The sequence below is a fragment of the Mandrillus leucophaeus genome, unplaced genomic scaffold (genome assembly GCF_000951045.1).
Source record: "Mandrillus leucophaeus isolate KB7577 unplaced genomic scaffold, Mleu.le_1.0 Scaffold3, whole genome shotgun sequence".
NCBI lineage: Eukaryota > Metazoa > Chordata > Mammalia > Primates > Cercopithecidae > Mandrillus > Mandrillus leucophaeus.
Window position 1 is genome coordinate 14,431,013 of NW_012103142.1, and position 23,926 is coordinate 14,454,938.

At 37.2% G+C, this 23,926-nt stretch overlaps 1 protein-coding gene across 1 annotated transcript in view; it reads right to left on the reverse strand.

The window, feature by feature from the left end:
- The window catches only part of RCAN2 (regulator of calcineurin 2), a 268,352-nt gene that overhangs the window by 222,159 nt on the left and 22,267 nt on the right, over positions 1–23,926 (reverse strand). The window contains exon 2 of the mRNA XM_011986857.1: positions 10,674–10,900. Within this exon, the coding sequence (XP_011842247.1) occupies positions 10,674–10,898 (225 nt within the window). The 5' untranslated portion in view covers positions 10,899–10,900. The remainder of the gene's footprint in view (positions 1–10,673; positions 10,901–23,926) is intronic.

The window sequence follows — 23,926 nt, forward strand, 5'->3', positions numbered from 1 at the left end:
ACATATACAAATATCCAGGTACAGGAAGGTCTCCACTAAGATTCAGCCCAAACGAGATTACAGTAAGACATATTATAATCAAACTGTCAAAAATCAAAGATAAAAAGAGGATCCTAAAAGCAAGAAAAAAAAAAAAAGAAAGAAAAAAGCATATTACAGGTAATGAAGTTCCAATAGGGCTAACAATAGACTTTTTTACATAAACCTTACAGGCCAGAAGAGAGTGGGATAATATATTCAAAGTGATAGCACGGAGGCAGGGTGGGGTGGGGGTGGGGGGGGACTGCCAACCAAGAATTCTTGACCCAGCAAATCTATCCTTCAGAAATGGAGAGAAAAATACTTTCCCAGACAAACAAAGCTGACAGTTTATCACCACCAGACCTATTTTACAAGAAATGCTAATGGGATTTCTTCAATCTGAAAGAAAAGGAGGATGCTAATTAGTAATACAATCAAGCATAGGAAAGTATAAAATTTCTTGGTAAAAATCAGTATACAGTCAAATTCAAAATATTCCACTACTATCATGGTTCTACGTAAGCCACTTATATCTTTTGTATGAAGGTTCAAAGACTAAACTATAAAAATAATGATAGATACTATAATTTGTTAAGGGATATATAATATAAAACAATGTAAACTGTGGCATCAAAAACATAAAATGCAGAAAGAGGAGCAAAATTATTGAGTTTTTTCATGTAATCAAATTGTCAGCATAAAAAAGTCAATTTTAATTATAAGATATTTTATGTAAGCCTAATGACAACCACAAAGCAAAATCCTTTAGTTGATACACAAACCATAAAAAGTAAGGAATCAAAGCATACCACTAAAGAAAATCATCTAATTACAATTTCTCTCACAGTAAGAGAGAAAGAAAGGAACAACAGCTCTACAAAACAACCAAAAACAATGAACAAAATTGTACTAATGAATCCTTACCTATCAATTATTTCTTTGAGTGTAAATTGATTCAATTTTCCAATCAAAAGACAAGAATGACTGAATGGCTGAATGAGCTTTTTAAAAAAGACCTAACTATACACTGCCTACAATAGACACACTTCACATATATACTAAAAGAGAAGGGAAGGAAAAAGATATTCCATGTAAATGCTAACCAAATGAGAGCAGGGATAGCTATTTATATTAGATAAAATAGAATTTACATTAAAAAAGTAGAACAAGACAAAGAAAGTCATTATATAAGATAAAATGATTAATTCATTAAGAAATAACAGTTGTAAATACACATGTGCCCAACATTGGAGCATCTAAAAATATAAAGCAAATATTAATAGATCTAGAGAGAGAGAAAGAGACTATAACACAATAATGGTAGAGGACTTCCATACTACACTTTCAGCAAAGGACAGATAATCCAGACAGAATATCAGTAAGGAAACATCAGACTTAAACTGCACATTAGACCAAATAAACCTAACAGACATATACAAAAGATCCAATCCAATAGTAGCAGGATATATATACACATTCTTTTCAAGTGTACACATAATATTCTCCAGGACAGATCATATTAGACCACAAAAATGTCTTAACACATTTTAAAAGATTAAAATCATATCAGATATCTTTTTAAACCACCATGGAATATTAAACTGGAGAACAATAACAGAAAGAATTCCAGAAAATTTACAAGTACATAAAAATTTAATAAGATGCTCCTGAACTACCAATAAGTCAAAGAAGAATTTAAAAATATCTTGAGACAAATGCAAATAGACACACAAAATACTAAAACCTACTAGCATACTATGAGATACAGCAAAATATACCTAAGAAAAAAACTTACAGCAATACATGTCTACATCGAAAAAGAAGATTTCAAACAAAAAACATAACATCATACCACAAGGAATTAAAAAGAAAAGAACAAACTAAGCCCAAAGTTAGTAGAATAAAGGAAATAATAAAGATCAGAAAATAAATGAAATAGACTAGAAAAATGGTAGAAATGATCGATAAAACTGAGTTGGCCTTTTAAAAAGATAAACAAAATCAACAACTCTTAAGCTAGATTAATAAAAAAAAATCTGAGAGACTCACATAAAATCAGAAATGAAAGAGGAGACATTAGAACTGATACCACAGGAATACAAAGGATCATAGGAAATTACTATGAATAATTATATGTCAACAGTTGGATAACTTAGAAGAAATGGATACATTCCTAGAGACATAAAACCTACCAAGACTGAATCATGAAGAAAAAGAAAACATAAACAGACCAATAACAAGTAAAAAGATCAAATCAGTAATAAAATACCTCCTACCAAAGAAAAGCCCAGAACACAATCACTTTATTACTGAATTTTAACAAACATCTAAAGAACTAAAATCAATTATTATCAAACTTTTCCCAAAAAATTGAAAAAGGAATACTTCCAAACGTATTTTACAAAGCCAGTATTACCCCGATACCAAAGTCAGACAACTACACTACAAAGACAAGAAAATTATAGACCAGTATCCCTAATGAACATAAATACAAAAAGCATCCACAAAATACCTGTAAACCAAATTCAACAGCACATTAAAATGATTGTTCACCACAATCACATGAGATTTATCACAGAAAAGCACAAATAATTCAAGAAATGCAAATCTGTAAATGTGATACACAACATTAACAGAATGAAGGATAAAAAACATATGGTCACCTCAATAGAAACAGAAAAAGCATTTGACAAAATTCAACACTCTTTCATAATAAAATTTCTCAACAAATTAGTTGTCAAAGGAATGCACCTCAACATAACAAAGGCCATATATAACAAACTCACAACTGACACCATACTTAACATTGAAAAGGTGGAAGATTTTCCTCTAAGATTAGGAACAAGACAAGGAAGTCCACTCTTACCACTTTTATTCAACATAATACTGTAAATTCTAGCCAAAGCAATTAGGCAAGAGAAAGAAATAAAAGGCATCCAAACTGGAAAGGAAGAAGTTAAATTGTCCCTATCTGCAGATTACATGATCTTATACATAGAAAACCCTAAACACTCCATCAAACAACTGTTAGGATAATAAACAAATTCAGTACAGTTGTAGGATACAAAACCAAAATACAAAAATCTGTAACATTTCTATATACTAACAAAGAACTACCTGGAAAAGAAATTAAAACAACCAACCGAATTACAAAAGCTAAGAAAAATCAAATACTTAGAAATAAATTTAACCAAGGAAGTGAAAGACCTGTACACTGAAAACTATAAAACATAATGAAGGAATCTGAAGAAGACACAATAAATGAAAAGATATTCCATCTTCAGTAGCTAGAAGAATTACTATTATTAAAACATTCATACTACAGAAAGCAATCTATAGATTCAATGCAATCTCTAACAAAATTCCAATAACATATTTTCACAGAAATAGAAAAAACAATCCTAAAATTTATATGGAACCACAAGGGACTCTGAATAGTCAAAACGATCTTGAGTAAAAAGAAAAACGCTGACTTCAAAATATACTACCAAAGTATAGTAATCAAAACATCATGGTACTAACATAAAAACCGCCACATGGACCAATGGAACAGAATAGAAAGCCCAGAAATAAATCCATGCATTTATAGTCAATTGATTTTCCACAAAGGTGCCAAGAACACACAAAGAAGAAAAACAGTCTCTTTAATAAATAATGTTGGGACAACTGGATAGCCACATGCAGAAGAATGAAATCAGAACTTTAGCTCATGCCATAAGCAAAAATAAATTCAAAATGAAATAGACTTACATAAGACTTAAAACTGTAAAACTACTAGAAGAAAATGTATGAAAAGAATTGTTGACTTTGGTCTGGGTAATGATTTTTTGGATATGACCACAAAAGCACAGCCAACAAAAGCAAAAATAAATGGGATTACATTAAACTAAAAGGCTTTTGCACAGTAAAGGAAACAATTAATGGAGAAAATATTTGCAAAGAGAGAAAATATTTGTAAATCTGACAAGGAGTTAGCAGCCAAAAATACACAAGGAACTCGAACAACTCAATAGCAAGAAAACAAATAACCTGATTTAAAAATAGGCAAAGGAGCTGAATTCACATTTCTCAAAAGAAGACATACAAATGACCAACAGGTATATTTAAAAGTGCTCAACATTACTAATGATCAGGGAAATGCAAATTAATACCACAATGAAATATCACCTCACACCTGTTAGGATGGTTAATGTAAAAAAAGTGAAAGTGTTGGTGATGATGTCAGGAAAAGGAAACTATTACACATTGTTAGTGGGAATTTACATTGGTACACTTATTATGGAAAACAGTACGGAGTTTCCTTCAAAAACTAAAAATAGAACCACCATTTGATCCAACAATCCCACTACTGGGTATATATCTAAATAAAATGAAATTGGTGTGTTGAAGAGATACCTGCTCTCCATCATTCATTGCAGCATTATTTATAATTGCCAAGATATGGACTTAACCTAAGTGTTCATCAACAGATGAATAGATAAAGAAAATGTGGTATATATGAAATACTAGTCAGCCTTAAACAAGAAGGAAATCCTGTCTTTGCACAACATGGAGGAAAATGAAGGATAGTATGTTAAGTGAAATAAGCCAGGTACAGAAGGACAAATATTACATAATCTCACTTATATGTGAATTATAAAAATGTCAGACACATAGAAACCAAGAGTAGAATGGTACTTACCAGGGGCTGGGGAGTTGTTGAACAAAGGCTACAAAATTTCAGCTGGACAGGAGGAATGAGTTCAAAAGATCTATTCTACAACATGGTGACTTTAGTTAAAAATAATCTATTGTACTTTTAAAACCACTAGGAAGGTAGATTTTATATATTCTCCCCACAAAGAAGTAGTAAGTATGTGAGGTAATGGATATGTTAATTAGCTCATTAGTCATTACATAATGCATACATATTTCAAAACATCATATTGTATCCAATAAATGTATATATAATTTTTGTTAATCAATTAAAAATAAGTTATTTAAAAATTAAGAAAATAGACATAAGCATCTTACGGGCAAAATACATTTAATTGTTCACTTTATGGCATTTCAGATTTCCATGATGAATTCATTCTTCTTTTTGAAAATGGAATGTAGATTCATTTTTATGTTTTATAGATCTACAACCTACTGTCTGAAACTCTTGAAAAGTGATATGTTTGGCATTCTGAATTGGGGGATTTGGATATGTAATACTGGGCACAGGGTTCATATTGTGTAATGTCCCAGCAATGTCTGGGGCAGCCCCTAGTAATTAAAGGCAGGAATATTTCTACAGAGAAATAGCTGACTAGTCACACTACAAGTATCTTCTCATCAGTTCAGGTCAGATTTTAATGAAGTGATGTTTTGTCTCAAAATGGACTGTGAAAAAAAGTCTCAGTTTTCAAATTTTCAGATTTCACTACTATAGACAAGAGATTGTGGACCTGCAGTTGTAAAGTTTAAAGTAAACATCGACATTCTCCTACAAACTATAGTGAGAGTTCCTCTAGTTAAAATTCCTCTAGAATAAAGTAAAAACCACAAATAATCAGATTTAGCTTTGAAAATCCTTTAGGATGCTCTCATAATGCCTGCAGTATTAGACTAGCTCAGCGTTTTGTCAGCTGAACTCAAGAAGAAGAAATTGGTTCAGATTTAGTGGATATGCTGAATGAAAATGTACATCTTTGAATATTAGAATCACTCTAGCTACTTGCAATGCATTGCAATGATCTATCTACAAGACACACAAAGACTAAGAGAACAGTAGAGCCAGGTCTCTCACCACATGCCCATTCTAGTAGAACATACTCTTTAATGGTTGGCAGAATTACCCCCTTATTTTTAAAAAACTGTGTATGTTCATGTGTGATGTGTGTATGTCTGTCTGTGTGTGTAAGGGAATGAATGCAGTTGAAAATATGCTAAATGTCCTTTTGTTTTGGCATCACCATCAGCATTTATTATGTTTATTATTTGTTTGCTTATTTTGAATAGACCTCTCTTGGTATATTATAAATTAAATTTAAGCCTATCTTGTTTACCATTGCATCCCCAGAGCCAAATATCATACCTGCTTTCAATAAATATCTACATATCAGGAGGCAGTAGTGCATAATGTTTAAAAGCATGAACTCTGTAGCCTGGCAGCCTAGATTTGAATCCTGCCTTGGCCACTACTACCTTAGACCATGGGCAAAGTCTCTGCTCTCTAGTGTCCTCTCCTGAAAAATAGGGATGATACTTATTATATCAATCTAGATGGACTAATTTATACTCTAATAACAAACCCCAAAATCCAGTGGCCTGAACCAACAAAAGTTCTTTTTTGTTTATTTTTCTTGTTGCATTACATATTCATCATAGGTTAGCTAGGATTCTACCCTATATCATCACTGTCCCTACTCCAGGACCCAAACTGCCTAAGCCAGCACTACTTGGCACAATGCCAGTTTCCCTAACAGAGCAAAGGGAACATTCTTCAGGATTGGTACATTAAATTCTTGGCCTAGAAATGACACAAGTCACTTCTGCTTACCCATCGGGCAGAAACCATCAGTAGGGTCCAGGGAATACAATCCTGACATGCACCCAGGAAGTAGAGTTACAGAAAGATACTACCCTCATAGGGTTGTCATGACAAGTAGAGGACACATGTAAAGCACCTGGCACCATGCCAAATGCTATATAGGTATTTGCTGCTGCTGTTATAATTATTAATAAATTGAATAAATTCATATTTTAGAGAAATATCTAATGTAGGTGACGGGTTGAAGGGTGTGGCAAACCACCATGGCACGTGTGTACCTATGTAACAAACCTGCATGTTCTGCACATATATTCCAGAACTTAAAGTATAATAATTTTTTTAAAAAGGCACCTTTCAGGTTTCTCCTTATTCATTTGAATTTGGCTAAACATTTCATAGTCATTGCTTCACTGTTCCCCTTTAGCAACCAGTGCATTCCAACATCCAACCCAGCAGACCCTTATCTGTCTTTAGCACAGACAAAAGGTTGCTCAAAGGACAACCTTCCTAGCCTCACCTTCCTCAAGATGACTTCTGCAGCCCAGCTGGATCCCGAAAGATGAACCCAGGGGAGCGCTCTGAAGAGAAATGTACCCTAGTAATTTTCAGGTGTTGGATACTGTGAAGATCACAGTTTTAAATGTGTTTCATACAAAAATATTTATACTTCAAGCTGTAGCACGCAAACAGCAATCTGCATTTATTGGTTTCAGATGCCAATTTCCTCCAGTTCCAGTTCTCCTTTGTGTTATATAAACAAATCTCAACCATCTGGACCACAACAAGCCTCAATGAAGTGTGTGCTCACTCATTGCAAAAGCATCAGATCAAAATACAATCTCACAGAATTCTGCCTAACTGAAAATTGGAATGAACATTACGAACAACACAAAGCTGTTTTTTAACATGTGCTTTAGGTGTCAGAACTTAGAATGTAAATAGGACAGCAGAAATGAGCATATCAGAATATTTATCACTTTGAATAGAACAAAGTGATACAGAAATAAACAGATCCAGATCATATCCTGGGCTGTTAACTATAGTATGAGAAGTTCCATTTAGTACCCCATAAATTTCCTCAAAAATGAAAAGGTATCTCAGACGTGGGAAAATAGAGAAGAGAATGCTGCAAGACTCATTTGTGACAGAAAGCAAAAGGTTTAATTCCTACCCAACTATGGAAGTTAAATAGATACTTTATAATAATTGTAGGACAAAAGCTAAACCCAAATCAGTCAATATCAAGACATAAGGATTTCAGAAGCAGGCTTTGCCAAAAAAGAAAGGACTCTGCCAAAACAAATTACGTATGAAACCACCTACCCTCCTAAACCTTGGAAATGAAGGCTAAGCATCATTTCTGATGTCTCCACCCACTGCTAGAATTCCAGGCTGCTGAATACATCTTCCCAAAGCCAAATATAAAAACAATTACCATGGCCAGCCTTGCCCATAGGCAAATACAAGGAGCGCTGGAAATGCTTTTTGCTTCTTTTCCCCTTGCCTAAAAATACCTCCCCACCAACTTATCACAGTGACTAAAATGTCCACCCTTTGGGAAAAGTACCCATCGTCAGACTTGATGGCTCAGATTCCTGAAATGTAAACCTTGTGGAAAGAATATTCTGGCAGAATGGAGTATGATACTTAATGTCTTAAAATAAGTGATTTTATTATAATAGCTTAAAAGGAGGTTAAAGGAAAGCAATATGAATTTCTGGGTCTGGAAGAGAAATATGACAGTGAAAATGAGATGCCACAATACTCTCCACTTTTTTTTCTGGAGTCCCAGTGATCATGCCTTCTGGCTACTGTCAACTTATGTGGTATCTGATTATCTTGTTTTGTCACCTTCAACCATATAGATATAATTAAATCAAAACTAAATCCATGTCGGATTATTTGGTATCCTAAAGACTGTCCACAAAAGGAAGAGTAAAATAAAAAAATCTCCCCGAGGTAGAAGACTTTCTGATTTAGTAAGCTGAATTACATAGACTTTGGCCAATTATAAAATTCACCTCCATGGTTGTAAAATTGTGATCTAAATCATTGGAAACTGAGTGCGATTAACTATATTCTTGTTTATTTTGCCTCAATATTTTATCAAGGTCATCCTAAAACCAAATACTATTTCCCAAACTGCTATGCACAAACTTCATATACACATTAGATGAGAAAATCTTGTAATCCATTATTCAGTCACAAATCAGAATATCAAAATAGATGTGTGCAGACTCTCATGAACCCCCCCCACCAGCCCCTGTCCTTCTATGTCCTCAGTTCTAATTCAGTTAATCAGCATTCTTGAGCAGCACTGCTAAATGAGATTAGCACCTTCCTAGGTCTCATAGTTTCAATCTACTGGGAAGTATTTTAAAAGGAAAGAATCAAAACTCCAATTAAATCTCTAAGGAAAATCCTTCTAATTGTGATATTTACAGAAATTGATGATATAATGAGAATACACAGACTATTGCTTTACAGTTTATGGCAGGTATATTTCAGAGGAAACTACTTGCGCTGAGTAAATTATCATTTGTGATAATCTGTTTATAATCCAAGAACAAAATTCTCCGTTTCTTTCAAAGAAGAAATTGGCATGTGCCACTTTCTTACTTTAAATAGTCTGATGATCATAGCACTGGAGATTCTAATTATATATAATTCCTTGCATTTCAAGCTATTTTCAGCCCATAATTTCAACAGTTCAACTCCAAACTGATATCATTATAAAAATATCTTTAAATGGCTTAAAATAACTCCTAATCCTCTTGGATGGTTTTCTCTGTGGCTATCAGGATTGTCTACAAAATCAATCATATCCATAAATCAGACTTCCAGTAATTGTGCCAGACACAGACTTCAGCAATGGGCACAAAGAGGAAAAGTTTGTGAAACAGCAATCATAAAGCCTACTCTTATACCTCACACAGAGTCATATACTTTAGTTTAGAAAAACAAAAAGGCCCGGCTGGGCGCGGTGGCTCACGCCCATAATTCCAGCGCTTTGAGAGGCGGAGGCGGGCCGATCACGAGGTCAGGAGATCAAGACCATCCTTGCTAACATGATGAAACCCGTCTCTACTAAAAACACAAAAAATTAGCCGGGCGTGGTGGCGGGCGCCTGTAGTCCCAGCTGCTCGGGAGCCTGAGGCAGGAGAAAGGCGTGAACCCAGGAGGCGGAGCTTGCAGTGCGCCAAGATCACCACCACCGCACTCCAGCCTGGGCAACAGAGCAAGAATCCGTCTCAAACAAAACAAAAGAAAAAAGAGAAAAAAAAGAAAAAAAAAACCCTTCATCCAAAATATTTTGTCCATGTTTCAGTAGTATAATAGTGGCTTTTATAACTAAGAATCTACATCCACAAGGGAAGGTTTAATCCATTTAGATACCCCATTTAAAGGTCAGAGAAATCTGAAATAAACTTTGGAAAGGTCTCCAAATGGAATATTTACTGTGATTGCCAAAAACATTTACACTAAGTTAAGTCTGTTTCTTAAAATGGGAAGATGGAAAATGTTAATACATAGAAAACCTCATTCCCCAGTCATTTCAAATTGAGGAGTTACCGCTTCATTCAAATTCTTACAACACACACATAGCAATACCACCATGGTATCAGTGAGCAAAGAAGGACTCAGACGCCAACCATCTTACCTTCTCTAATATCTACTGTGAGACTTGGCTCACAGTTTAAGAAGGCTTTTTTAGAACATTCATCAAGCTGCAGGAAGGCTGGAGGTAAAATGGAGTTTATACTGTTTTGAGAAAGGCAAATTATGTTTATGGCAGAGTAGGGGAAAAGGAAACGTTTAGGAGTTTAAGACATCTGCTTCCTAGCCTAAGGGGCATTTCCTACCATCCATATTAACACCACTTGTTTTGCTAGACAGACCTATGAGTCACAGAGGACTCAATTTGATTCAACATATTTTCATCTACAAACCTGTCAGATGTACCTCTAAAGTTAGTTGATAATAGAACGGGATTTTCTTATCCTGGTACACATGCCAAAAATAGAGCCAAGTAAACATTTTCAAAAACTTCAAAACACCAACCACAAATGAACAGCAGGATTACTTTGAGATAATGCCACATCTCCCCATGTTTCAGGAACAGAAAAAGGCGTCTTACCTTGCTGTCTTCTCCTTCAAATACCGACTGGTGAACATTGCACGCAAACAACGAGTTGGGGAGGTCATTGAAGTCAGTGATTGCTTGAAAGGCTTCTTCTGCAAAACAACGAGTGACAGCCCAGTCCCTGTCTATGCAACACAGTAAGAAAAGTCCTCCATCTTCAGGGATGTGTCCCTGCTGTCCCGGGCTCCTCATTCCGATGAAGTACGATTCTCCCCTCATTCCTGGGGAAACAAAGACGAGCATGTGTTACTGAAGAACAAATTCCTTAAAACTCAGTTTTCGCGTCACAGTTTTGGATTGGCAGGGGCAGAACAGTGGAGTACGATCAGGAGGAGAGGCAGGGGATATTGGAAGGGAGAAGATCTGCGAGTTCGCATGATTCCCTTGATCCATGAATCAGAACTTCCCATACAGCCCTGCTTTGGGGCAAGAACCGAGTCAGTACTATGGTTTTTTAAGACAAACAAGCAGGTATAGGAAATGGAGATCACCACCACCACCACTACTACTAATGCCTATCATGTGTTGAGTTCCAGGTACTATTCTAAATGATTTATATGCATTTAGAACATCAATTACATACATTAACTACCCTATTTAATCTCTACAACAGTCTATAAGGTTGGTACCAATATTATCCCTATCTTACAGATGGGAAAACAGAGGAACAAAGTAATTAAGTAACTTTTACAAGACCACTGACAATATGGCAGGGCTAGGATTCAAACTAAGGGAAACTGGCGCCAGAGCTTACTCTCCTATGCCACAGGAATTAAGCAGATCAAAATAAGTAGAAGCCGATATTAAGGAAGTATGATCTACTTCATCAGCACCTGAATCCTGATCATGATAACTCTAATAGGTAATAGTTAATCCACATTGAGAGTAAGTGCACGCACGCGCGCGCACACACACACACACACACACACACACAGATATTTCCTCTTCTGAGATAATTACTTCAAGTCATTTGTGAATCAGGTCCAGATCCTAAAAAACCAGTGTTATCTTGGCCAATCCGTGGGGCATAGGTCTCCCTCCCTCCTTGCCCCCTAAAGCTTTCCAGTATTGATTTCACCTAGCTGTGTTTAACCCTTCTGTTATTTTCTCACCCCTTATATTTGTAGTTTGCCTAACTGCAGAGTTTTTCCATTTTTTGATACTGGTATATAACTTAGGATTAAGTCAGTATCCCCATATAGTCCAAGGATGGGATCTACTTTCTTCTTTTGTACTTATTTTCATGCCTGTGATACTATTCTGCTCAAAGCTCAATAGTTAAGAGGCTCAGAAAGTGAAATAACTTGCCCATGGTTACACAAGTAAGACTGGCTGAAAATTATGACATGGCTACTGAACCATCTTCAGGAAGCTCCATGTTCTTCAATCCCATCATCACAGATGCTCAGAGCAAAGGACAGAAAGGTGGGTACCACCGAACATCACTCTGCTCTCATGAAGTTTAGTTAGATACAAATTCTAGATCCCCAGACAAAATATCAGTTTCTGCTTATATCTCTCCTGAACTCTGAAATAAACCCTTGAACCTCATAGTGATGGTTATGTTTTCTATTTTCATTTTTCCTAGAAAAGCCCCAGTGAGAGTTGGTAAGCAGCATTTTCTGGCAATAATGCATTACATATAAAATCTTAAGCCCGGTTGAGGAAGGAGCCAAAAAAAAAATCAAATCACCAAAATTGTAGTAAATAAAAATTTCTATGTAAAATATAATAAAACAATTCTTGTACTATAAAGTTCTTCAAACTCCAATTAGTGTAACATTTTCTATATTTAAATCAACAAAATGCTTATTTTAAATAAAAATATGGTACATTTTATTAAATAATCTAAAATAGATGAACATTTTTAACTAGAAGGAAAAACATGTAATAACATTAATATAAAGGGAATTCAACTGCTAGCACCTTCAATGAAACATGTGCATGCATTTTCTTTCATATTTATTTATACTGTTCCTTGAGTATTTTAGCATAAAACACCTAATGAACATCATTTATTAGAGTATCAATTATTTTAATAGTAAAAATATTTACTAAAAGTATCATTGAAACAGCAGTAAACAGTGGTATTTTCATTAACAGTTTACAGGAAAACTGTGTGTGTGTGTGTGTGTGTGTGTGTGTGTGTGTGTGTGTGTGTGTGATGGAGTTTCGCTCTTGTCGCCCAGGCTGGAGCACAATGGTGCAATCTTGGCTCGCTGCAACTTCCACCTCCTGGGTTCAAGTGATTCTCCTGCCAAAGCCTAGGCCTCCTGAGTAGCTGAGATTACAAGCGCGTGCTACCACGCCTGGTTAGTTTTTGTACTTTTAGTAGACATAGGGTTTTGCCATATTGGCCAGGCTGGTCTCGAACTCCTGACCTCAGGTGATCCACCTGCCTTGGCCTCCCAAAGTGTTGGGATTACAGGCATGAGCCACCACACCCAGCCAGGAAACTCTTTTGATAATGAAATCATAATCATTCAGTAGCATACAAATAGATACTGTGTCAATTCTGATTTTATTTTTAATCTCATCCCTCTTATTTAAAATATTTTAAGTGAATCAAAACATCATAAAACACTTAGATGTGTTGTAAGAATGTTTCAATTATTATTTTTCCAAAAAAATCTAAAATCCATTGCCAAACAAATAAATTAAATAGACAAATTTTAAGCTTCACTCAGGACACATTTTAACCTACTCAAATAGCCTTAATTTCTATCCTAAGCTGTAACAATATTATCTTCATGAGACTTTATTTTAAGCTCATTACTTTCAGTAAAGATTTAAAGGGTGAATTTTTGGCAAACAACCTACTTTACTTACATGGAGAAATACTTTAGAAGTCAGAGCTCTGAACAAAGAAATTCTAATTTCTCTTTCTAGTTTCATTACTAACTCATTCCATAATTTGGAGAAGCCAAGTGATCATTCTGGAACTCAGTTTATCCTTGTAAAAGAACAACAAAAAAATATCAAACTGCCTCCTTCTGCAGAGTAAGGGGAGGCAGGAGAATGAAACAGGAGTGGAAGACGTGATCAAAATCAGTATTAACCACTACATAAAAGAATACGTAATATGCAGTATTGCAATACTGTACTATACAGTTTTGCAATTTTTACTGCATGGATTATGCAGTAAACAGAAAGAGAAATTCTGAAGATTAAGAGAACTTCCCAATTTGGGTCCCACAGCCCAAATTAACTAGTTTGTCTTTGTTTCCTCTTCTTTTTTTTTCCACTTTTTCAGAGAGGCTCTTGCTCTGTTGCCCAAGCTGGAGTGCAGCAGCACAACCATAACTCACTGCAACCTCCAACTCCTGGGTCCAAAGTGATCCTCCCACCTCAGCCTCATGAGTGGCTGGGACTACAGGCATGCGCCACCATGCCTGGGTCCTTTTGTTTTTATTTTTTGTGGAGATGAGATCTTGCTATGTTGCCCAGACTGGTCTCCAACTCCTAGCCTCAAACAGTCCTCCCATTTCGGTCTCACAAAGTGCTGGGATTACAGATGTCAGCCACTGTGCCCAGCCTGGTTTGTCTTTTTAAATTAATATCAAACTCTTCATCATTGTAAGAAACCTTTGAGGCAACCATTGTCTACCAAGATTGACATGTGTTGTCCTTATTTCTAAATCTGAGGTTGGCCATTCAAAGGAGAAGAGCTTCCTTCAGCTAGGAGGCCATTTTCTGGGAGGGCTTCCCAACCTCACCCAGGCTGGGATGAATGTAATGTTCTTTCTCAGAGCTCCCTGAGCACCCTGCACAGCCTTTTCTCATGAAATCGTCCTCCCATGTAACTACTGTTGTGATTACCGCTTTACTAGTGTGTATCTCAACCTAGACTGGTATTTCCTGAAAGCAGAGGCTGGGTTGTCTCCATCCATGTATCTACAGGCAAATATAGAAAGTCCTCAAAATAATGCTTGGCTGAATTAATGAATTATATAAAAAAGAGTCACTTTTTGGAAATAACAGACCAGCAAGTGGGTTATAATGGCCAACTTAAAATGTATACACTAATGATACACTATTTCAAATGTCTACACTAATAATGAAAACAATCCTCTTATTTCAATTTAAGGTTTGATTTCCAAAATGTAATTTTACAAATGAAAGATAGCAAGAATCACTCAAAAAGAGCAAGACTCAAAGGATTCCTCTAGCTAAGATTTAATAATCTGTGGAGAATAGCAAATATAACATTTATGTCTTTCAATTATATGAGTTACCTGAGGAAAAACTGGAAAATTCAAAAAGCTATAAAGAAGAAAATAAAAGTAAACCAGAATCCTACTATCCAGAGAAAACTCCTGCTAACATTTTGGTATATTTCATTCCAGTGTTTTTTTTTCTACATGTAAAATTTTTAAACAAAATGGGGATCCTGCTGTTTAGTGTACCACTCCTTTCTTGCAGCACTGATATAATCAAGAGCAGTTCCCTGTGTGATTATATATTCCTCAAAACAATAATTTTAATAGCCACATTGTATCCCAGTGTATGAATCTGACATAATTTAATAACTCTTCTGTTGTTTAACATTTGGAAAGCGTAAGTTTCCATCACCATACCCATGTGGAAAAGAAAAACCACTATCCACTATTAAAATATAAATCTTCCCATGGGAGAATCTCAAAACTTCTTTAAAGAGAAGAGACAACTTTATGAAATACTGGAAGGAGCCCCAAGGGAATACCTTCATGCCAGTCTCAAGCTGTAAATAGGGGCCTTCTGGGTTGTGGCTTTCTTTTTATTTTTTATTTTCTTTGAGACAGAGTTTCACTCTTGTTGCCCAGACTGGAGGGCAATGGCGCGATCTCGGCTCACTGCAACCTCCGCCTCCCGGGTTCAAGTGATTCTCCTGCCTCAACTTCCTGAGTAGCTGGGATTACAGGCATGCGCCACCATGGCCAGCTAATGTATTTTTAGCAGAGAATGGGTTTCTCCATGTTGATCAGCCTGATCTTGAACTCCCGACCTCAGGTGATCAGCCTGTCTCGGCCTCCCAAAGTGTTGAGATTACAGGCATGAGCCACCATGCCCGGCCAGCTGTGACTTTTTTGACAGCAGAATGGAGAAGGAACATGGCCTTGTCTACCTTACAGATCTACATGAAAGTCTTTTGAAGGCCCCCCTCCACCAATAACATGTGAATGAAAGCTATTTATTACTATTGTTAGGCTTATCAAGAGCAAGCCAATGGCAGAGGAAGTTGGCACTTCAGAAGCGGCCATCATTTTCTACTGTTAAGTGTGTAAACGAGTTTCAAACCTCCAGTGTATGTCTATGAGGGTAAAGTCCATATCATTACAATGAGAAACAAGCACCAGTGCAGCTTGAATATTTGGTATGAGTTTGGATGAAGACCCCATTAGGAGGAAGAGATATTTGTAAGGCAAAATAAATTAATTAAAACAAAAAGCAAACAACCTTTTCCCCTGAGAAAACATCACCAACAAGAAGATGACAGTTTATTTAAATGTTAGAAAGTTAATGGCAATGAAGACATAGACAATGGCATTTGACTCATTTTAACGAAGAAGGAAGCCTGGAGAAAAGAGAGTTTGTGACCATTTCATTATTTCGCAAACGTGAAAATAATTTTCATCCATAGCCTGATAGCACTTATTAATTAAATATTAAAATACCTAAAATAAAGACAGTATGTTTCCTACCTTAAAGACTAGCCACCTAAAACATGCAGATATCTGTTCAACATCTGTTACACAGAAGTAGCCATTTAATAAATGTTTGTTGTATGAATAAGTGAAAAAATTTCCTTTCGCCCGATAAATTTGGATGTTAGCGACATTACTGGCTTTCTACACAAGGAATTAATCTTTCCAAAACTCTCTAATTTCTTTCCTGACAAATGTTTATACGTATGATTAAACCCAGGGGAAGAGACCTTTAGAAGACATCTGGTTCTGCTGGATATCATTATTGTCACAGAGTTATCAACGTGCATGAGATTCAGATGTCTTAATTGCAGAATTTTAAAAAAATCTACTTTTCTAGGAATTGGGTATAACTCATGAGAGTGCAGAGCCATGCATTTGCCCATAGGAATTCTGGTCTAGAAAGCCTCTAAATACAAAATGAGAGGGAAGTTAACCACAAATAAGTCCATGAGAACAACTTGGGAGCCATAGAAAAATGATAAACATTCATGGAGATGCTTATACTAGCTTTACCATCAAGTAAAATCAGTCAATATTGTGATGTGTGACCAGAAGGGGTTGGGTGGTGATAATCTCATCTAGAGTCTCGGCAACCTGGAGAGATCATGGCCAATTCTAGGTACTGCCCACTACAGAAACACTGAAAGTCTTTCAAAGGAAACTATTCAGTCAAGTTACGTTATCTAAGAGACAGGTGCATGATAAGAAAAAGCATAAGCAGCATAGAAAATAAGGTTTGAGTTAAAGCCCAGTTGCCTTCAAATTCTGGAACAGCAAATACAATTTTTGTATACAAAAACAGAAGTCAAACCAGAGAGAAAGAGTTTAATTTTACATAAGGAGCCACAGATCTTTTAACAATTTGAGTTAGAACAGTATGTCCTGCCTTATGTCCTAGTGAACTCCTTGTAGTGGTGATATTCAGTGAGTAAGTTTCATTGAGCAGGTGCCATTCATTTAGCAGAATGTCAAACGGGGAATCCAAGGAACAGGGTGATGATTGCCCGACATTTCCTTTAAGGATTCTCCTCGATTTGAGATTTTTATCTTACCATGATTGGAAAAGAATACATAAGAAAAGAGACATCTGTTTATCTCTGGGATTAAACATGCTCAAGAAAGACGTATAGCCTTTAACAAAAGCTTTCTCTAGAGTTTAAATGTTAAATTTGGATGCTCATAAATAAACTGTCTATATTTTTTCTCTTCCAGGTGACTCAAACTAAAAAGCAAGAATTTTTCAATAGAAAATGATCCATAAAAGGATAAAAATAAGCAAGACATACAAAAAGCAACTTAAGTTTAAATTTGTTTTTTCTTAGACAAAAAGAATGTTAAAGATTCACCTCAACTGCTTCTAAAATTAAGGACAGAAATACAAAACTTTTGCAATAAGGGCAACAAATAAAAAAATATGCCTTGATTCCATGTCATGGCCAGCCAAGGAGGATAAATAAGGAAATAGAATACATGGAAATGATTAACGAATGATTCATTCTGACTTCAAATTCAGTTTTGATTGAAAAACAAATAAATGAATGATGGGAGATTTGTTAGTTTGCAAGAACTTAAAGATAACAATGTCAGCTTAAATATTAATAACAAAAACTGGGAATACAATGTTGCATTAATAAGCAATAGAAAAGAAATATCTATAGTTATTTTTCAACTGAATGTAAGCTTAAATGAGCCCAGTTCAGATTTTTAAAGAATAGAAACCTAAAGTTTTGCAGTGTTTAAAATCCCTTCATCTCTAAAACCAAATGATTCCTCAATAATATCCAGGACAAAATGAGCTCATTAGAAGAAAATATTTATATTAATAATAAGAATATTAAATTTACAATTAAATTATATCCTCAGCATTCATTTTTGGTCTGGCCTTGTAAGTGGGATCTTTTTGACTTCCCCTTTTGGTGTTTTAATATCTAGATCCTCCTAGGGATAAGACAGGCCTTTTGCTCGTTTTTGTCCATTTTACAGGGAGATTGAAGTATAATATTAGTAACAACAAACCAAGCCAGCCATCCTGAGATACAAAGGAGAGACATGATATTCTTAGGCTGTGCTCCATAGAAACCCATTAGAGCTCTTTCTGAAATATAATGGAACCTATTTAATTCAGCTGCAGAATTTCACACCTGCTGAGCTATGTGAACCTCATGCTATTCTTGATATCATTTGGGATCAGTCTTGAAAGAATCAGGAACATGCAGTTTCCAACTCATAGTTTTCAAAGGAAATCATCCACATTCCTCACTTATGGTTCTCTTCAGGACACCTTCTGGAGCCACTGTTCCACCTTAAGCCCCCAATGGGCAATAATTCAATTAATTCAATTCCCTGTGGAAGCAGCAGCTTATGAATTTTTATGAAGTGTTAAAAAAAAAAAAAGCAAGTTGTTTGTACACCTGTAGGATTTTAATGCCCATGGTCTCACAAGATTTGCAGATCCTGCATATTCTTTCAATGAACATAATAAAAAGGGGAGGAAGACCCTCAAATTTACCCAAGGTTAGATGGGACAAGCAAATAGGGCATTTGTATTCCATTCCCATAAACCTAATAACATCATCAAGAAAAGGTATTTCAAACAGGTTTCCTGCAAAAGAACAAGGTCAGAGGAAACATCATCTTTTATGAGGTATGAGGGTGAGAAAGTTGTTCTTCAAGACAGAAAAACCTGTGTCTACAAAGAATGAGCTACAGTGAATTATAGATTTGTTAAACAAAACAAGCAATATTGGAGCACTCACACAAAGCAAAAGAGTTTTGGACACTGTATTAGTCAAGGTCTCAGCAGGAAACAGACAGCATGTTCAAATTGGATAATTTGAAAAGAGTACAACAAAGGGACTATTTACAGGCATGGACAGGGTATAGGAAAACCACAACAGATAGTACAAAACCCTGGTCTAGCACTCTCCCCAGACCTGAAGAGGTGAGAGAAGGGGAGGGGTTTCCAGAACCTGGAGATATTCTGGAGAGAACAGAGGGCTGTGTGGAGATGCGCCCCTGACACATCTTCCACTGTGGGATGTGGTCAATCCACAGTAGCACCACAAAGACAGTGCCAGAGAAATAAATATCCCCAACTTGCTCTCTTTCTCTGATCTCCTGCTGGTACCTCCCACTGGTCAAACCCACCTGGAAATCAGAGGGCAAGGGGGCCATGGAGGTTGAATACATAGGTCAGGCTCTGGGGCACAGGGTGCAGTGCAGAGGGAAAAGGTTGGAGAGAGGATCTCTGAGATCAAGTGAAGATAACAATCACAGCCTTCATAAATGGGGAGTAGCCTAGAAATTGTATAGGTTAATTTCAATAGCACTTTAAATTTTGAAAATGTACAGCTGAGTCATTTGTAAATCGATGGCTCAAACCAGGGCTTATGTAATACAATTGAAGATTCATCATCTCTGACTGCATTCTTCTTAGAAACAAAAAAGTGAACAGGGAATGAGTGGCTCTGTATATAGTAGAGAATGCTTGCACCACTGGGGAAGATGTGTTCAGACACCCCACCTGGAGACAGAAGACCTTCCTCTCATGATTGCTTAGAAGAAGCTTAAAGCAAGCCCAAAGCCTCTGGAAGAGCAAAGCAATGTTACGCAAAATAACTTTTCACAGGAGGGTAACACTTCAAAAGTGGGCAGCAAAGCACAAGAACATTGCTATGGTAGCCAAAATAAGATGTCTCCTGTCATCTTTCACCTTTGGCCTTCAGATGGGGCATGGAGTGCTAGAGAGAAACAGAGTGAAAAGGAAAGAAAGCAGGAAGTGAGAGATACTGCAGCTTCGAGAAAAATCCAGTCAAGAAGGGTTGAGTTATTCAGAAAAGACGGACTAAAAGGCTGCCTGGGGAGTGGAGAGCTAGACAGGACTCACTAGCAGTCCAAGGAGGCAGGTCACACTCCCCTCCACAACATTAGCAGGTAATGAAGAGCTTGAAAGTAAGTCTTTTCAACACAAGGAGGAAAGGTAGGGGGAAGAAAAATCCCTATCTCAGTACCCAGCAGACAGTATGCTATTTTTCCCACAATACAGCTAAATGTTCATGTTATTTCCACATTAAAAATCTTCCATAACTCCCCAGGACCTATCAAATTAAATAAACAAGCGCTTCAGCCCAGCAAACCAGGACAGCCACAAGATGACAGACTTCCTGTCTAGACTTATCAACTGCCTCATCAACGGTGAAAAAAAATCACAAGTCTCAGCATCAAGTTCCAGCTCAGTCCATAACGATAGCAGCAGAAGCAGCGACAATCATTGAGTGCTTACTTCGTTCTAAGGGCTTTATCTGTAACAAACTTATAAATATTAAATAGCTGTGTAGCTTTGACCAATTTCCTCAAGCTTTCCTTAAGATTTTCTCCTGCTATCCCCCATTCCCCCCTATCAACATTCCACTCATCTTCAAAGTCACGTCTGGGGTCACTGTCTTCATACCCCGCTCTGAGCCCAGCCTGTACTAGATAAGATTCCCCTGTCTCTGACTGCTATTGTCCTGCGCTTGCACCTCTCAGGACACTTACTTTGTTTTGCCTCTCTTTGCACTTACTTATTCTTATCTTCCGCCCAATGTTGAGCACAGGTGCTGTATCTTACCTACCTGCATAACTCTTGTAGCTACTAAACAGGACCTTGCACTTGGAAGGTAACTTCTGACATTTCTTGAATTGAAAGGAATTCAAAGAACTCTGAATTTGACTTTCAGCTGTCCAACTTACTGGCTGTGTGACCTTGGACAAATCACTTAATCTCTGTGTTGTTTCCTCATCTGTAAAGATGACTGGAGTATATGCGTTTTATAGTGCTGTGTTGAAGATTTAATACCTAATGCACGTAAGGCACTTAGAACAATGACTGGGACGCACCGTGAATGTTCACTAAGTGTTAACTATTATAAGTGTTAATCATTTTAAGTTCTCAACAGAGCAACCTTCTGTCTCATATGACACAGGAGCTCTTCCTCTCTTTCCTAGAGTCATGGGTCTTTTTACATGTACAGAAGGAGTACCGTGGTTAAGTGTCAACTTTGAAGTTGGTCTTGAACTTTGGCACTGCCACTTTCTAGCTGCGTGACCTTGGACATGTTACTGAACATCTCTGGGCACTGTATGCAATGTGGGAACCACAGTAGTACCTACTTCATTGGGTTGTTCCTTGGATTAAACGTTATACATCTTACCATTCTTCTCCCTCTCACCTACTCCAAAATCTCAAAAATTCTGGTGGGTACTCTGTTTTTCAGCTCTTCAGAAGAGATTGTGCTTCCACAGTGAAAAATGGAAGAACACTGAAGTCAGATAGACCCAGACTGAAATCCCAGCTCGTCAGCATTCGTGATTATCAATTAGGAGAAGATGGACTGACAGTAGTGGCTGGCCCTAGAGTCTGAATCCTCTTCCTACAACAATTTTACTTCGTGATTTTATGCAAGTTAGTTCTGCTCACTAGGCCTCAGTTTCCACAGCTATAAATTGGGACTATTGAGAGGTCCAAATGAGATAATCCTAGTAAAGAATTTAGCCCAGGGCCCAGCAGCTATAATCACTCATGAAATATTAGCATTTGCTATAATTGCTTACACAAGTTAATCTAACTGCCAATTGCACCTTTACTTAATCTGTTCTCCCTTAATTGTTTTACTTTCCAAGAAAGGCAATATTGGTGTTAGGCCCAGAGTTTCACTTGAGTTTAGGATAAGAATATGGACCACTGTTCTAAACCTTTCAGTTTTATCAGGTCATCTTCAACTAAAACGGGACCCGAAGTACTTAGCTTCCTAATACAAATTCTCTGCTTCAATCTTATAGTCTTACTTACCCTTTTCTTTTCTTTAATCACCATTTTCCAACTTAGATAAAAACGCTGTCAGGGCTTACCAGAGTCTCCAGGGTACTTCACAGTGAGGTCCAACACCACCGCAGCCGCGCCAACGCCAGCAAAGCAGCCCTCATCCTAGGAGGGCTGCCCAGCTCCTCTTTTCTGTCCTCCCGTCTGCACATGTGTTGTTATTTACAACATTTGGCAAAGCAAACCCATTTATTGACATTTTTACATCTCCTTCCATATGTTGAGCATACTTGCTTCTTCCTATAATGCTGGCTCCCAGCATGGCTCCTGATCTGCCATGCTGGCGAGACAAATGAAATGTAATACCCCCAGACTCCCTCTCTCCCCTCTCTTCGCTCTCCCTGCTCTTCTCTCTCTCTTTCTTTCTCTCTCTCTCTCTCTCTCTCTCTATTAGTAGATGTTCCAGAGCCTTGCTCACCTTTAATCAGCACTTTCTCAACTTGAGTGACTTCCTGAGTCTCACAGATTCTCATTGTCTCCAGCTGTACTAAATCCGGAAGGCTGAGTGTTTTCATTCTCTCCTCCTTAACTTTCCTTGTTAGCACAATTTGCTCTTGATCTGAAAGTAAACCACTGCCCCCAGCTGCTTCAGGTCACTTTTAAAAACCTTCCCTTCTTTTTATATCCATTTGCTGAAGATGGTTTCTATCATACCTCTCTTTCTCTCTCAAGGCTGACTGGACTTCTGCATTGCCACCTCCCATCTAGATGGAGCTATCTGCCCTTGGCCTGTTCAACCAAGGGCCACAACTGAAACACTGACACAGGGCTGGGCAGTTGTGGAAATAACTTCCAGTTTCTCTCGCTATTGTCAGAAAGTCACAATTCAAGATGATCCGTAATTAGTCTCCCACTTCTAGTGCCATGTGTTGTTTACAAGAAAGAGCTGACCCAGATTCTAGCCTAGAAAAAAAAACAAACTGAAACCTTCATAAAGTCCTTTCTGGCCTGCTGCAGTTGGGACCAGTTCACCACATCCCTCACCCACTCCAGCAACTGATCAGGGGCTAGGGCTCGTGGAGGATGGAACCAGTCTTGGTAGTAAGGTTTCTGGGGAAAACCTACAAAGCATTTGGGGGAAGAAACTGAGCCAGTAGAGGACACAAGTAGAAACAGCTAGGTGATTTAGTTGATAATCCACCTTTTAAGAACTCGTAATTGTCCTGGCCTCCACACTGCTTTACAACAAAGACCATTCTAGAAATGAAGTGGGAAGAGGATGTATACCATCCTTCTACTTGTCCAAAAGAGTTGGTGGAATGCTTGTGCTATGGTATGGATGTGTCCCCTCCTAAATTTAGATATTGAAACTTAATGGCCAATGTGATGGTATTCAGAGGTGGGGACTTTAAGAAGTAATTAGGTCATAAGGGCTTCTCCCCTCATTAATGGGATTAAGGTACTTACAAAAGAGGCTTCATGTAGCATTCAGCTAGCTTGCCCTTTCGCCATGTGGGGACACAGCATTCCTCCCTTGTGGAGGATACAGCAATAAGGCACCATCTTGGAAGCAGAGAGCCACCCTCTTCAGACCACCAAACCTCAATCTTGGACTTCCTTGATCTTTGACACCTTGATCTTAGACTTCCCAGCCTTCAGAACTGTGAGAAAATTAATTTCTCTTCTTTTTAAATTGCCCAGTCTCAGATATTTTGTTATAGCAGCAAAAAATGAACTAAACCAACTTCAATGAACTGAAA